Source organism: Sinohyriopsis cumingii, chromosome 13, assembly GCF_028554795.1.
Source record: "Sinohyriopsis cumingii isolate HCF-2022 chromosome 13, ASM2855479v2, whole genome shotgun sequence".
NCBI lineage: Eukaryota > Metazoa > Mollusca > Bivalvia > Unionida > Unionidae > Sinohyriopsis > Sinohyriopsis cumingii.
In genome coordinates, this window is record NC_142973.1 from 70,124,286 (window position 1) to 70,137,645 (window position 13,360).

Below are 13,360 nucleotides of genomic sequence, written 5' to 3' on the forward strand. Positions count from 1 at the left end.
TCAATAAAAATATTTTCCAGCATCAACAAGTTGAAATAAACCAGTTGAAACATAATACATTTAAAGATTGAATTCCCGTAGAAACAGCCATGCAAAGGTTTGCAAACACAACGGTTTTTCTGTTTTCGTTTGTGTTATCCGTGTTTTATATTTGCCTTTGAAAAAGTCGCATTAAGAGGCGAAAGTGCTAAGGCTAGTCAGATACTAGTTTTGCCCTGTTCGTTGTCAGTTCATTGCATTTATCTTAATCAATCTCTGACTTACACAATCCCTTGCTGGATCCAGTGCACTTGAAAGGACTGTTATTCGCCATATCATTTGTATTCTTATATATATATATATATATATATATATATATATATATATATATATATATATATATATATATATATATATATATATATATATATATATGAAAAACCCTGCAAGTGTAGACCTTCGTGATTAGAGCAAATTCTTGTGGTATGGTTTAATGCTTGATGACTAGAAATCAATAGTAACATGGATAATTTATTCGCATAGGTATGTCACAAATATTAATTTTTAGTGATACAAACTCATCGTAATATCGAATAATAAAATGGACTAAAAATTCGGTTTCTAAAGTAATTTTAGTATCAACTTTTTACATTTAAAATCCAGAGGAAATCAATATTAGAGAAAAAAAACCCATAGAGAATGAATCAACGTCTTTAATTATGTCACCAGCATTAAGGACCACAGGATGTGGTCTAGCTATATAGAGTTTTAATTTTTAGTTCATATTCTACTTCTAAAGACTTGTGCCTACCACATAGCATCTGTGCAACCAAATGTTACCCTCGGCTGCAGTTTGGTCAGAATAATGACGCAAAAATGCCCATTATGAATGTGTTTCTTTTTGGAGCACCGTCAGGTAATACAGCCACGATTGCAATCATCAGCTCTAACTAATGTCTTCTGGATTAAGATTTGTCAAGAAAAATGTTTCGATTCTTGATGAAACATTTAAAGCTGACCGTACTGAATTCCATTCTTTTTTCTGCCATGCAGTTTGTACATGGGTTGAATAAAGCCAGAGACCACTTACGATACCCCAGCTTGGAAAGAATTACAATGGGTAGCAACCTAATAATCCGAGTTTCCTCTGCCGTCATCATTTCAATAAAATTTATTGATTATTTTCGACAGATATATCAAGGAAGATATTGTCTAAATGTGGCCAATATCAATAGAAAAATATAGCCTCAGTGTGGCCAATATCAATAGGATGATTTAGCCTCAATATGGTGAATATCAGTAGGAATATATAACCCAAATGTGGGGAACATCAATAGGAAGATATAGCCTCAATGTGGCGAATATCAGTAGGAATATATAACCCAAGTGTGGGGAACATCAATAGGAAGATATAGCCTCAATGTGGCGAATATCAATAGGAAGATCAACGTTCAAGATGTGAGAGACACTTTTACACAAGGAGCCACACTTAACTACGTATCCACCGCATATCGTATATGATAAAAGTTGCATAGCCAGATAAACAAAAGAACAATTGTTTCAGTTGTCCCTGATTCTGCATAAATTGGTCAATTATCTCCCTTATCGTTGAAGCGATGCTTAAAAATACAGAAACATTAGGGCTTCCAGTGACCATATTTCGGAAGATAAAAAAAATTGATATTAATGCAGAGACAAACAAAGAAATGACCGGCAACTTATTCATCGTATGGCAAGAATGACATTCACGAGAATTCAATGGATAGCGACTCATGAAATATATGGCCGAATTTTAGTATTCCGTATCTGTCTCCTGGAAGAAGCAAATTCTATCAAAAGGAAAACAGAAATCACAACGCCGACCGCCAAAATGGCAGCCGATAAACTAATGATCACAGCTAGAAGGTTCCCTTTGATTAGATAATTGTTTTCTGGGGCTTGATTTTTCGAATTCTTGGAATTCACCATAAAATCCACAGTCTCATCTTTGGGTCTAGTCATTCCTGGAGCATTTACAATATCAGCCTTTTTGTCTAAATTCGAAAGGGTAAATAGTTTCTTTTGAAAAGCTTGATCTTCGAGGTTTTCATTTTTTAAGGTCGAAATGTGAATAATCTCAATACGTGATTCTTTACGATACGTTTGATTTGAGAATATGCTCAAATTTGTACTATTTGATACAGCACTGTCTGATAAGTTATATTGGTCCTCAGTTCTGTCGCCCATATCCAGTAAATTAAAAGAACTATTTCTTATTTGGTCATAAGAGAGGGGACTGGTATTGAGAATGTCTTTTCTGTAGTAATTTGGAATCGTTTCCAGAACATGATCATCAAACATATCAGAGTTGAACACTAATTGATAAAAGCGACCAAAGTGCTTGTCCAGCAAGAAAGCTGAGAAAATACGGGTTGAATTGTCTATGAAAAATGTATGGGTTCCAGCCGGCAAATCACTGTACTTGATAACATTATGGACTATCGTGTCGTTGACAGCTGAAATGTTGTAACTAAAATATGTCACATTTCCAGCATTAGATATATTTGGCACCATATTACTACTTGATACTACTGCGACAAAGCAAACATATCCATCACAGATGTCAGTTTGGAACCAACCATTAAAACCAGTAATATTTCTTACACTGGGCAAAAAGAACACATTCGTGTAGAGCTTCCCGTTGTTCGTTTTTATTGTGGAAGAGCACAAAATCTGAACTGGCTTCAAAGAGTTGACGATGCTATCGCTTTTGATGTTGAAACGCAACGTTTCCCAAGGTAATATGAAATTACGAGATAGAGTTGTCCCCGTTGACACATCGACATACCCTGACTCAGCACCTGAAGTGAGAAGAAACCAATGACAGTAGGTGGTTATAAGCAAATCCCAACTTCTAATAAACCAGCCAGTCACTATGATACATATTTAAATTAAAAAGGTGCTATAAATGTATACTTAATCTAAAGTTTGCTGACTCGTATAAAAAATATTTATACTTTAAGCTTATCTTGATATCCGTAAAACAAATTTCAGATGCATTTAAAACAAGAGCTGGAGTTAGTGATAGTACATTAAGAAAAATAAACCTAAATGGAGTCAAATTTCCAAGGACTGTATACATTACGAACTCACCAGTGACATGCAGAGTTAATTCATTATCTTGAGACGGGAGAATAAGCACAAAATGGCGGCCCCAGTGCTTCCTTGACGGCATCATCGTCCAGGTTAGCCATGGGCTTGAATGACAAGCCCTATCTTTTGCTACTTGCTCGTCCGTACTGTCGTGTTCGCTGCTGTAAATTAATCCTATTGGTTTATCACACTCTATTCGAACTCTTGAAGTGTTACTATTATAGCGGAGCAAAACTGGATCAGTGGAGGACAGATGCAAACTGCTTCCGTTCATGCTCCACTGGTAAGTTTGCAGCAGGTCAGAAACATTTTGTTCCGAAAAGAAATTGATTGTGGAATCATTATACAACTTAAAGATGTGAAAATCTTTTCTCTGTGGGCAATCATCTACATCAAAGTCCGGAGGGATGACGTAAGATGTTCCGAACCACTTCATTGGAGGAATCCATAATTGGTTCCCGAACTCCGGTCTTATATACACGTTAAGACGCGACTGGCAGTGTAAGAAAATCCCTGAAAGCGGAAAAAGTTCTTTCAGATCTTAGTGATGTTTCTATGCAGACACGAATAACTTATTAAATAACAACATCTAATAGTCTATATGCACTTCTGTCAATATGTATGTATGTATGTATGTATGTATGTATGTATGTATGACTAGGTTAAAATCTGTAGATATTGTTAAATGATTCATGGACAAATCTTTACAAAATATACGTTCCTAGATGAAATGAACCATGCAAAATTCTATAGGATAACAGTAGGGCTATTTATATTGACATGAATGGCTTTTATTTATTTAATTAAATAAGATAACAGTAAGACCGTTTATATTGACATGAAGGGCTTATATTATGTAATTAAATAAGATAACAATACGACCATTTATACTGACATGAAGGGCTTATATTTAAGTAATTAAATAAGATAACAGTAGGACCGTTTATATTTACATGAAGGGCTTATATTATGTAATTAAATAAGATAACAACATGACCATTTATATTGACATGAAGGGCTTATATTATGTAATTAAATAAGATAACAGTAGGACCGTTTATATTGACATGAAGGGCTTATATTATGTAATTAAATAAGATAACAATATGACCATTTATATTGACATGAAGGGCTTATATTTAAGTAATTAAATAAGATAACAGTAGGACCGTTTATATTTACATGAAGGGCTTATATTATGTAATTAAATAAGATAACAACATGACCATTTATATTGACATGAAGGGCTTATATTATGTAATTAAATAAGATAACAACATGACCGTTTATATTGACATGAAGGGCTTATATTATGTAATTAAATAAGAGAACAATATGACCATTTATACTGACATGAAGGGCTTATATTTAAGTAATTAAATAAGATAACAGTAGGACCGTTTATATTTACATGAAGGGCTTATATTATGTAATTAAATAAGATAACAACATGACCATTTATATTGACATGAAGGGCTTATATTATGTAATTAAATAAGATAACAATATGACCATTTATACTGACATGAAGGGCTTATATTTATGTAATTAAATAAGATAACAATATGACCATTTATATTGACATGAAGGGCTTATATTTAAGTAATTAAATAAGATAACAGTAGGACCATTTCTTAGTATATTTTTCACAGTAAACGTAGCTTAACAAGAACGAAATCACACGAAGAGAGCTTCAAATTATTCGCTGGGAAACGGTCGTAATTTAGTGATTCTTCGAAAACGTAATAATTGTCAAGTACTGCGTCATTAAGTGACACTATTCTCTGATATCTTATTGGTATGTCTAAATGGTATTTAATACAGCTTTGAGTGAGTCATTAAATCAATATTATACTTGGTTCATTGAAATATAATTTCTAGAGTTCATACCTATTGTTTGATTTCAATAAATGCACAAAGATACTTTTTAAAAGAAATGTGCAGATCTCAAGATCTTCTTGAAGAGTCGCTCTTTCGTTATTGCTCCGTTTTGCATAAATTCTCAGTATCATATAGTGTAAAGGAATTTAACAGGCGTACAAAACGACGATTGTAATTGCATTTGTAACAAAAATAAGAACAGTACCTTGTTAATTTGTTAGTTTAAGCGATCATCTATAGTTGATGCTCCTCGCTGCTTAACGTATAAAGCAAAATGGACTTTGTCCAAATTAAAAGTTTATCATTGGAATGTATCCCAAAATAACGCTCATTGTCACTCGGACGCTTGACGGCATCGATTTGTTGTTACCAAACGACTTACATAACGTCTTTTGGGGGAATCCATTTTCCAATGATTGTTCGCCTCTTGGGAAATTTTTTTTTTGTTGAGGAATTTTGTTTCTTTTGACAAATGTTTACGGTATTGAGTGAAACATTTATAATCACAATCTTATGCTTTTATTAGGGCATACAAAATATATTCATCACTTAAGCTCTCTCCAACAAACACATACAAAAATACATACATCGCTTGAGCTGTCTCCTACTTACACACACAAAAATACGTACTTCACTTGAGCTGTCTCCCACTTGCCCACACATAAATACATGCATTACTTAAACTCTGTCCCAATAAACACACAAAACATGTACAACACCTATGCTCTCTCCAACATACACACAAAAGTATGTATGTAACTTAAGCTCTCCCTCCCACATAATATACACAGACAAAAATACATACAACACTTACGCTCTTTCCCATATGCATACACACAAATACATCACAGATGAGCTCTCTCAAACACACACAACAAACGGGCACCACCCATGATTCAAAATGTATGCTTCACTTAAGTTCTCTCCAACATATTCAACGGAGCACCACATATAATTGGGGGAAAAAATGCACACATCAACTAATATTTTGATATTCAGAGTGGATAAGTTAGAAATATCTGAAACAGTTTTAGTTACCTGTAGTGAAATTCAGACCAAGTTGGTAATCGAGAATCGTTATTGGTGTAGATACGTTTATCTCATGTCGGAAATCGCCATTTTCTAGGATGACCTGTGACGAATGTTCGCTTTGCGGAATCAGAACAAGGGTCGTTGTTGCTGACGCCACCGTCGAAATGTTATGCAATGGAGGGATATAATATTCTTCTACAAATGCACAGAGAAAACCTGAAAGATATGCAGCCATATACAAGGACTAAAATACACGCTTTTGATTTGGAATTCCCCCCCCCCAAAAAAAAATTGTAAAAATAGTAAAATTCAGGAAAATAGAAGTACTATTCTTCTAATAGAAAACATTTAATGACATAACGAGTTGTGACTAATTTGGTTAAAATTGATGTACCGACATGACAGGCAACGATACATTACTGCCATATATCGTCCTCGCTGTGGAAACATTAAGATTCCATGAAAATGCCAAGAAAGTCATTAGTTCTAAAACAAAGCACACTTTATTGGTTATCCTGCTTCTGGTCAGAAATCAAGCGCAGATTAAGAAACACAAATGATGTCAAATGTTATGAGCAGATCGATGTCAATTAAATAACATGTTTGAAGAAGGATTTACAAGAGTTCTTGTTAGTATCAGATCGTGAAAAAAAGCCACCGACGAATACATCGTGAAAACAATTCTTTAACCTATTTTGATAATTGTAACATTGGCTGCAGAGAGATGTCTGGATGATATTAATGACAAGTACCATGTATCTCGGCATAAATGATCAATTATTTAACAGTGAAATCCGCATAATCTCAGAATACACACGATGACATTATAAGATGCCGTTACAAGCAGGAGGAACTGAAGAAGTTGTGACTTAAAGAAAACCAGTGCAAGTATAAGGCAAGACTAGTGATACTGGAGCCCCAGTTATTTCCTTTTATTTAAGTTATCAAGTCTTATTTTATTATGCACTCATGATTTCCTATTCAATTACTGTTCTAAATTATTGATATTATCCTCTATTGTTAAACATGTCATTCGTGCCAGATTTTGATATGATCCTCTATTGCTCAACATGTCATTCATGCTAGCGTTTGATATTATCCTCCGTTGTTAAACATATCATGCAAGTCAGCTTTTGATATGATCCTATATTGTTCAACATGGCATTTATGCTAGCGTTTGATATTATCCTCCGTTGTTAAACATGTCATGCAAGTCAGCTTTTGATATGATCGTCTATTGTTCAACATGTCATTCATGCTAGCGTTTGATATTATCCTCCGTCGTTAAACATGTCATACATGTCAGCATTTTAAGTAGGATTGCTAATTTAAATTGATGTTTATATGTACGTAGTTTGTATACATTTAAATGAGGGCCGTATCAGGTATTAGTTGTCATCATCTTAAAACAAAAACATTATTATTATTGTTATTATTATTGTCATTATTATTATTATTATTATTAGTATTATTGTTATTATTGCTAGAATGTGTTCTTTAATTATTTTGATCAATATACTTCATTGCAAAGAAAATTGTACAATACGTTTTGAGGTTTGGATCAACACGAATTATATTCTCTAACCTGTATGATAGCATTATTTGCATTATATATATATATATATATTCTCTAACCTGTATGATAGCATTATTTGCATTATATATATATATATATATATATATATATATATATATATATATATATATATATATATATATATATATATATATATATATATATTGGATGATCAAACCATGAAACTCATTCAAAGCCTTAGTCAGCTATTATAACTAACATTTTGTCCATAAATGATTCATTAAATTTGTCTGTAAATGAAACTTTGCGTTCATTTCATAAATTTCTTACTTGTATAAAAAAATCAAGCGTTTTATCTAAATGTTCGGAAATAGGACGATATCATTTTTTTAATCCTTAAAGGCAATTTTTTGTTCTTTAGAACTGGCAGTGAGAATATTGTACATTACTCGCTCATGACATAGTTTGATCTTCCTCACTTTTATGAACCATAACCTTTTCGTCTTCCAGTAAAATCGCAATGGTAGAATTCGTCTGCCGCTATCCACGTGCATGTGCAACGTTTGTATTTTTCTAAGCTGTTGGAACTTGTAGCCCAATTCCATTTTAAAACTTACGGAATAAAAAAAGATTGTTAACTGAACTAAACTTCATTAATGTAATATTATTACTGGTTTCAAGGTGTGATTGAAACAAAATGGCCCTGTTTACTATTGTTTGGTGAAGAAACTTCAGCTCGTACTTAAGTGCGTACCTTTGATCTGCAGAAGTGCAGCACAGATGAAGACCGCTGCAATGGCCATGGATTCTACTGAAAGGAGAAAATTAACATTGGGTTGAACGTATGAACATGAAAACACGAACAACATATTCTGATATCAGCTATTACATCGTACTAATTACAAATAGTTTACTAAGCATCAATTGCGCAGATATTTTTACTTGATTTCAAAGGCATGTACATGTAGTCTCATCATCAGAATTCGAATATAAGTTAGATACAAAATTAAAAAATAGCTAAAGATATTAGTAAAACCATTACGTCATGTGGTTAGAATGGAAACACAAAGGATCAGTACGTAAATATCTGGCTTACGTACTGTGAAATGACGTTAGACAAATAGATTGATTAATTTTTGCTCAGAGTAATTTGTTTCCATGACTGTAGTAAGCATTACCAACTGTTATTGAAACCAGTTAAGGAAATGTACATATGTAGTAGTTTGACTGTGCTAAGTGTGGTGACAACTTAAAGTAAAGTTCCAAAACTACAAAGATAGATTGTACAAAAATTTAGGAAGATAAACCCATATAATTAAATCTAAACATGAAGTATAACAATAAAAATATAAAACGTAAAGATATTAAAATTCTATAAAATATGTGTAAAATTAAAGATATTAAAATTCTGTAAAATATATGCAAAAATAAAGATAAAAGCAACATACATCAATCCTTCAAACATGTCGTCAAATTTGTTATGTAAATCTCTTTTCCTATATTCAGTCAAAGAAAGCAGTTTGTTGCCGTTGATTATGATGAAATTTCTATTGATTGTCTTTTCGGACTTTGATGAAAGTATAACATGACTACAACTACTGGTAAATACGTTTTTTCTTTGTGATCCATGCGCTAAGCAAACTGGGCTCTTGAACATTTGCATCAATGTTAAATTTGAACGGGAATGAACACCATTGACTCTTCAACGGAGATTACAATAAAACTGTTATTCGTATTTTGTTATTTACTTCCATAATATCAGAAAAGTCAAGCTGGGTTACCATTCTTCATATTGCCATCAGATGGTCAACCGGGTCCAACCGACCATATCTTACTCTTCATTGATCTATGTCTAATCTCAATATTGTGTTTCATTAATTCCTAATTGAACTATGTAACCAAGGGACTTCATTTTACATAATGCTTTGAACATCGAAATATATTTGTTTACTTAATACAGGTGGGAATCTTAGAAAATACCATATACATGTATTTTCTTTTTCACTAGTACGATGCTTTCAAATCATTTGTTTCTTTATCTTCTGTAAATAGACTCAATTGCCTCATTGTCTCATGGATCAATATGTGTTATCACAGGAACATATAACGAGATATAAAAAGCTGCATCGGGACCAGTCATTTTATCTAATTATTGCCATTTTATGCCATAAAGCACTCTAAGCAATGTAAAGTACTGATACGGAGACGATGCGAAGGGTCAATAGTTTATCTTATTGTTCGTTTTTCAACGAAATACAACATTTGAAGCTGATAAATATCGTTAGCAAAGTTCTTTCATATAAAAGCATCCGTTATTTATCCTGTAATTTAATGAAAATCCAGTTTCCTTTAAATACTTAATATTATGAACTCTTCTTCTATGATATCACCGTTTATTTCATGGACTATGAGAGAAACTTGTCAGCTCAGATTGTATAGGGTGACGAAAGTACAAGAACTGCAGTGCGACTTACTTGTTCAAAGGGTTGCTGTGTTAAAGAAGAGGAACTGCTTATCACTTTTGTTTTGCCATTGAAATAAAAAAAGAAAAACAATTAATTTTGCTTGATATTATTTCGATTTGTTTAATTACGTTCACCCTTATTTCCTCATGTCGACATATGGGAGTGCTACCTATTGATACTTGTAGCGAGTGAACAACTTCCGCTGTTAAAGAAAATAATTTTCATTCCTTACGTTTTGCAACATAGTCTATAGTTTACAGGAAATGAAAATAAAATAGGTCTACTTAGCAGTAGATTTTTTTCAGAGACAGAAAAGGAGTCGCCAACGTATATTGGCCTCTTCATAACACGAAATGATAAGCAAAACTTCAAAATTAAATCATTTGGTTTGATGAAAGCTGGTAGAAGTTTTTAAAAGCCGAATTGGGACGTTGTTCTGCTTGAGATTACAATCACTGAACAGTCTTTTCTGAAATAATAAATGAAGCAGTTGTTGTTTATGTTGTTTCAATCAAACACAAGTGCACTCAACAATAGCCTGTGGAAATGTGCGTTTGAGTGTATGTAATCTAACGTGTGTGTGTGTGTGTGTGTGTGAGAGAGAGAGAGAGAGAGAGAGAGAGAAGACAGACACAAAATGACTTTCTTAAACATCTGGTTAATAACTCATCAGTTGGATTCACCCAATTTATATTTTTCTTTTTTGCTGTATCAGAGTTTTTCCATTTTTTCCATATTATGAATTCCTTGGAAAAACAATTCTTATAATTCCGAACAATAGATTTATTTTCAGCCGATATCCCTCCCCACCCCACCCCCTTCCTTTACGACGACCGTCAATGACAGCTTCCACTGTTTTCAAGAGTAAGCCACGGAAAGCGACTCTTTCTGCATGGATTCACTACGAAGTAAGCTAATTCAATCTGTTATACAGTATATCTGACTAGCCAATATGTTTGAGCATACAAGAATAAACAATTTCTTGCCACGAGTCATTTAATCATGTGGGTGAAAACCTAGCAAAAAATGTGGTATCACATCACTGAGTTTTGATATGTCTATATGACGTCGTTATATAAATGACGCCACAAGTGTCTACTATATAGAGGATCCCAAATGGGTAATGATTTAATATTTAATTTATGACACGAGTTGTATAAGATCCAGCTTTTGCAAGTCTTGATGAGTAAAAGCTTGACATTATTCAACAAGTTTCATAAATTTAATATTAAGTCATTGCCCATTTGAGATTCTTTGTATCACAGTTTTTATTTCGGCGGAAATTATTTGGAGAGAAACAAGAACGAATAATTTCGTTCATTCTGACCGAGACGATGACCATTCATTTGTTGTGCATAAAAATAGTCAAAAACGATGTTGAACAAATATTAGCTTATAAAAGTAGATTATACATTTTTTTTACAAGTTAAAAATCAAAGAATAAGTGTCCTTCGGAAAAAAAACAGAACATTTTACAAAGACGAAATCTTTTTTTTTCCAAACAGAATGTCCAATGTGTGTGATATCACATTCTTTATTACTATATGCTCATTTGTTTTTCCGATAACTTAACGTTGCCAGAATCATGCTCTATTTTACGATACGGAACACCTTAATAATGCATGATAAGTGCGTTTTAAAATAGTACAGTGTATTATGAACTACTTGTAACAAACTACGTACACTCATGTAGTAGATGCTTTAGGTTTCAGTTAATTTCATTTGTTTGTGGATGAACTAAAGAAGCCGCTTCGTCCATTTGAAAATAGAGATGAGAAAGTAATCGATGTGGACGAGTTTATTGAGTAATAAATGAAGCTTTCAAACAGGCAAACGAATGAACGGGATATTCGCAATGTTCACAACAATGTGAGAGACGCAGTATTGAAAATACCATTCTGATCATTTAAGCGGTAATTTAGGAGAAATGTTCGTAACCTTTTGTAAATGGAATGGTTCAGACAATGACCAGTGCTCTCTGGGGTAGATACAAATATCAAAGAAAAGAATATTGAAGGCAAGGGCCATCGCCTATCTATCAGAAACGTACCATTTTACTAGTCAGTCAAAACAATAAATTCGAGAAAAAAATACAACTGAAGGTTTTGATAGGAAACTATGAGCCAAAGAGCCAATAATCCAATATGAGAAAAAAGTATTTTTTCCGCCGGTTAAATGGACTGTCACACAACTGCTTTTAAATTTTCCCCGTTTAACTATTTTAATACAAAGTTATACAAGATATACACTGTATGAGACAGGTTATAGCTGGCGTCCCTCCAACAGCAAACATGCTAGTGACGGGACATAAACATATGTCTTCTTTAGCTGTTACCAATGAATTTTAGTTCTGCAAGTCCAAATTACATCGCCCATATAAGGGAAAACCTGATACACCAAAATTGTACTGGAATTTTGAATTTGGACTACATTTTCAACCGAAATCACATTCTCTTATTGCACTGAATTGACGGAATAAATCCAGTCCATCATAAGCAGAAAAGCAGAATTGAGTTGGATGAATAGAAATCCATTCCAGACCAACTGCAACAGTTTTATCTATGTGCATTCATTCAAAATATGACTAAATTTCAAGTTTAATTAGTCTAAACCGATATTTTGTAAACTAATGACGAACGCGTGACGAAGTTCTAAGATCGCTGAGCCGAGCTATGTGTGCATTAATATTGTTACTGTGTAATGATGAATCTACGGTTGTGTACTTATTTTGAAATACAGCATAAATTCAAATACTTTGTTTATGGTAGTGTATTCCTGTCCTATTAAGTCTTTAGTAGGAAAATGAAATGAGTATATGATAAAAATGTTACTGCATTTGTATGGGAAAATATGTACTCGTTTTTGGGGTGTAATGCAGCACTCCCAGGGTCTTGCAGCATTACTCAGAAAAATCCTCATTATATTTTCCCATGCAAATGCAGTAATCTATAAATACAGTACCGGTTAGACTATAGTCGACGATTCATGTTTATCCTCAAGTGTCAGTTTCACAACTAAACTTTACATTGTTGCAGTAGTCATGTGAAAAGAGGACTACTAGATGCAGAAATTCAAATATTTACTGTAATTTATTTGTGACCGGATATTCGCATTATTTGATTTGGTAAAGTAGACTACAGAAGACATAAACATATTTCACTTTGAGTCGGAATTGCATCTCATTTGCCACGTAAATATGTTGTAGTTGGATGAAGTTCTGTCAGCTGGGAGACCGGTTTATGTCCACATTTTTCAGGAAATTAAGGTGAGTTCATTTACTTCTATAAGTTAATATTTAAACCGTTCTTGTATATAGGGTGGACCCCATGTTACA

The 13,360-nt window shown here is 33.2% G+C and overlaps 1 protein-coding gene across 2 annotated transcripts in view; it reads right to left on the reverse strand.

Annotated features, from left to right (window-relative positions):
• Nucleotides 1-497: 497 nt before the first annotated feature.
• LOC149785797 (uncharacterized) overlaps nt 498-13,360 on the reverse strand; it is a 30,983-nt gene continuing 18,120 nt past the window's right edge. For both annotated transcript variants that reach the window (XM_089931241.1, XM_089931240.1), the window contains exons 2-5: nt 8,316-8,372; nt 6,031-6,240; nt 3,112-3,624; nt 498-2,819 (exon numbers count right to left, since the gene is read on the reverse strand). In XM_089931241.1, coding sequence (XP_089787367.1) covers nt 1,750-2,819; nt 3,112-3,624; nt 6,031-6,240; nt 8,316-8,372 — 1,850 coding nt within the window. In that variant the 3' untranslated portion in view covers nt 498-1,749. The remainder of the gene's footprint in view (nt 2,820-3,111; nt 3,625-6,030; nt 6,241-8,315; nt 8,373-13,360) is intronic.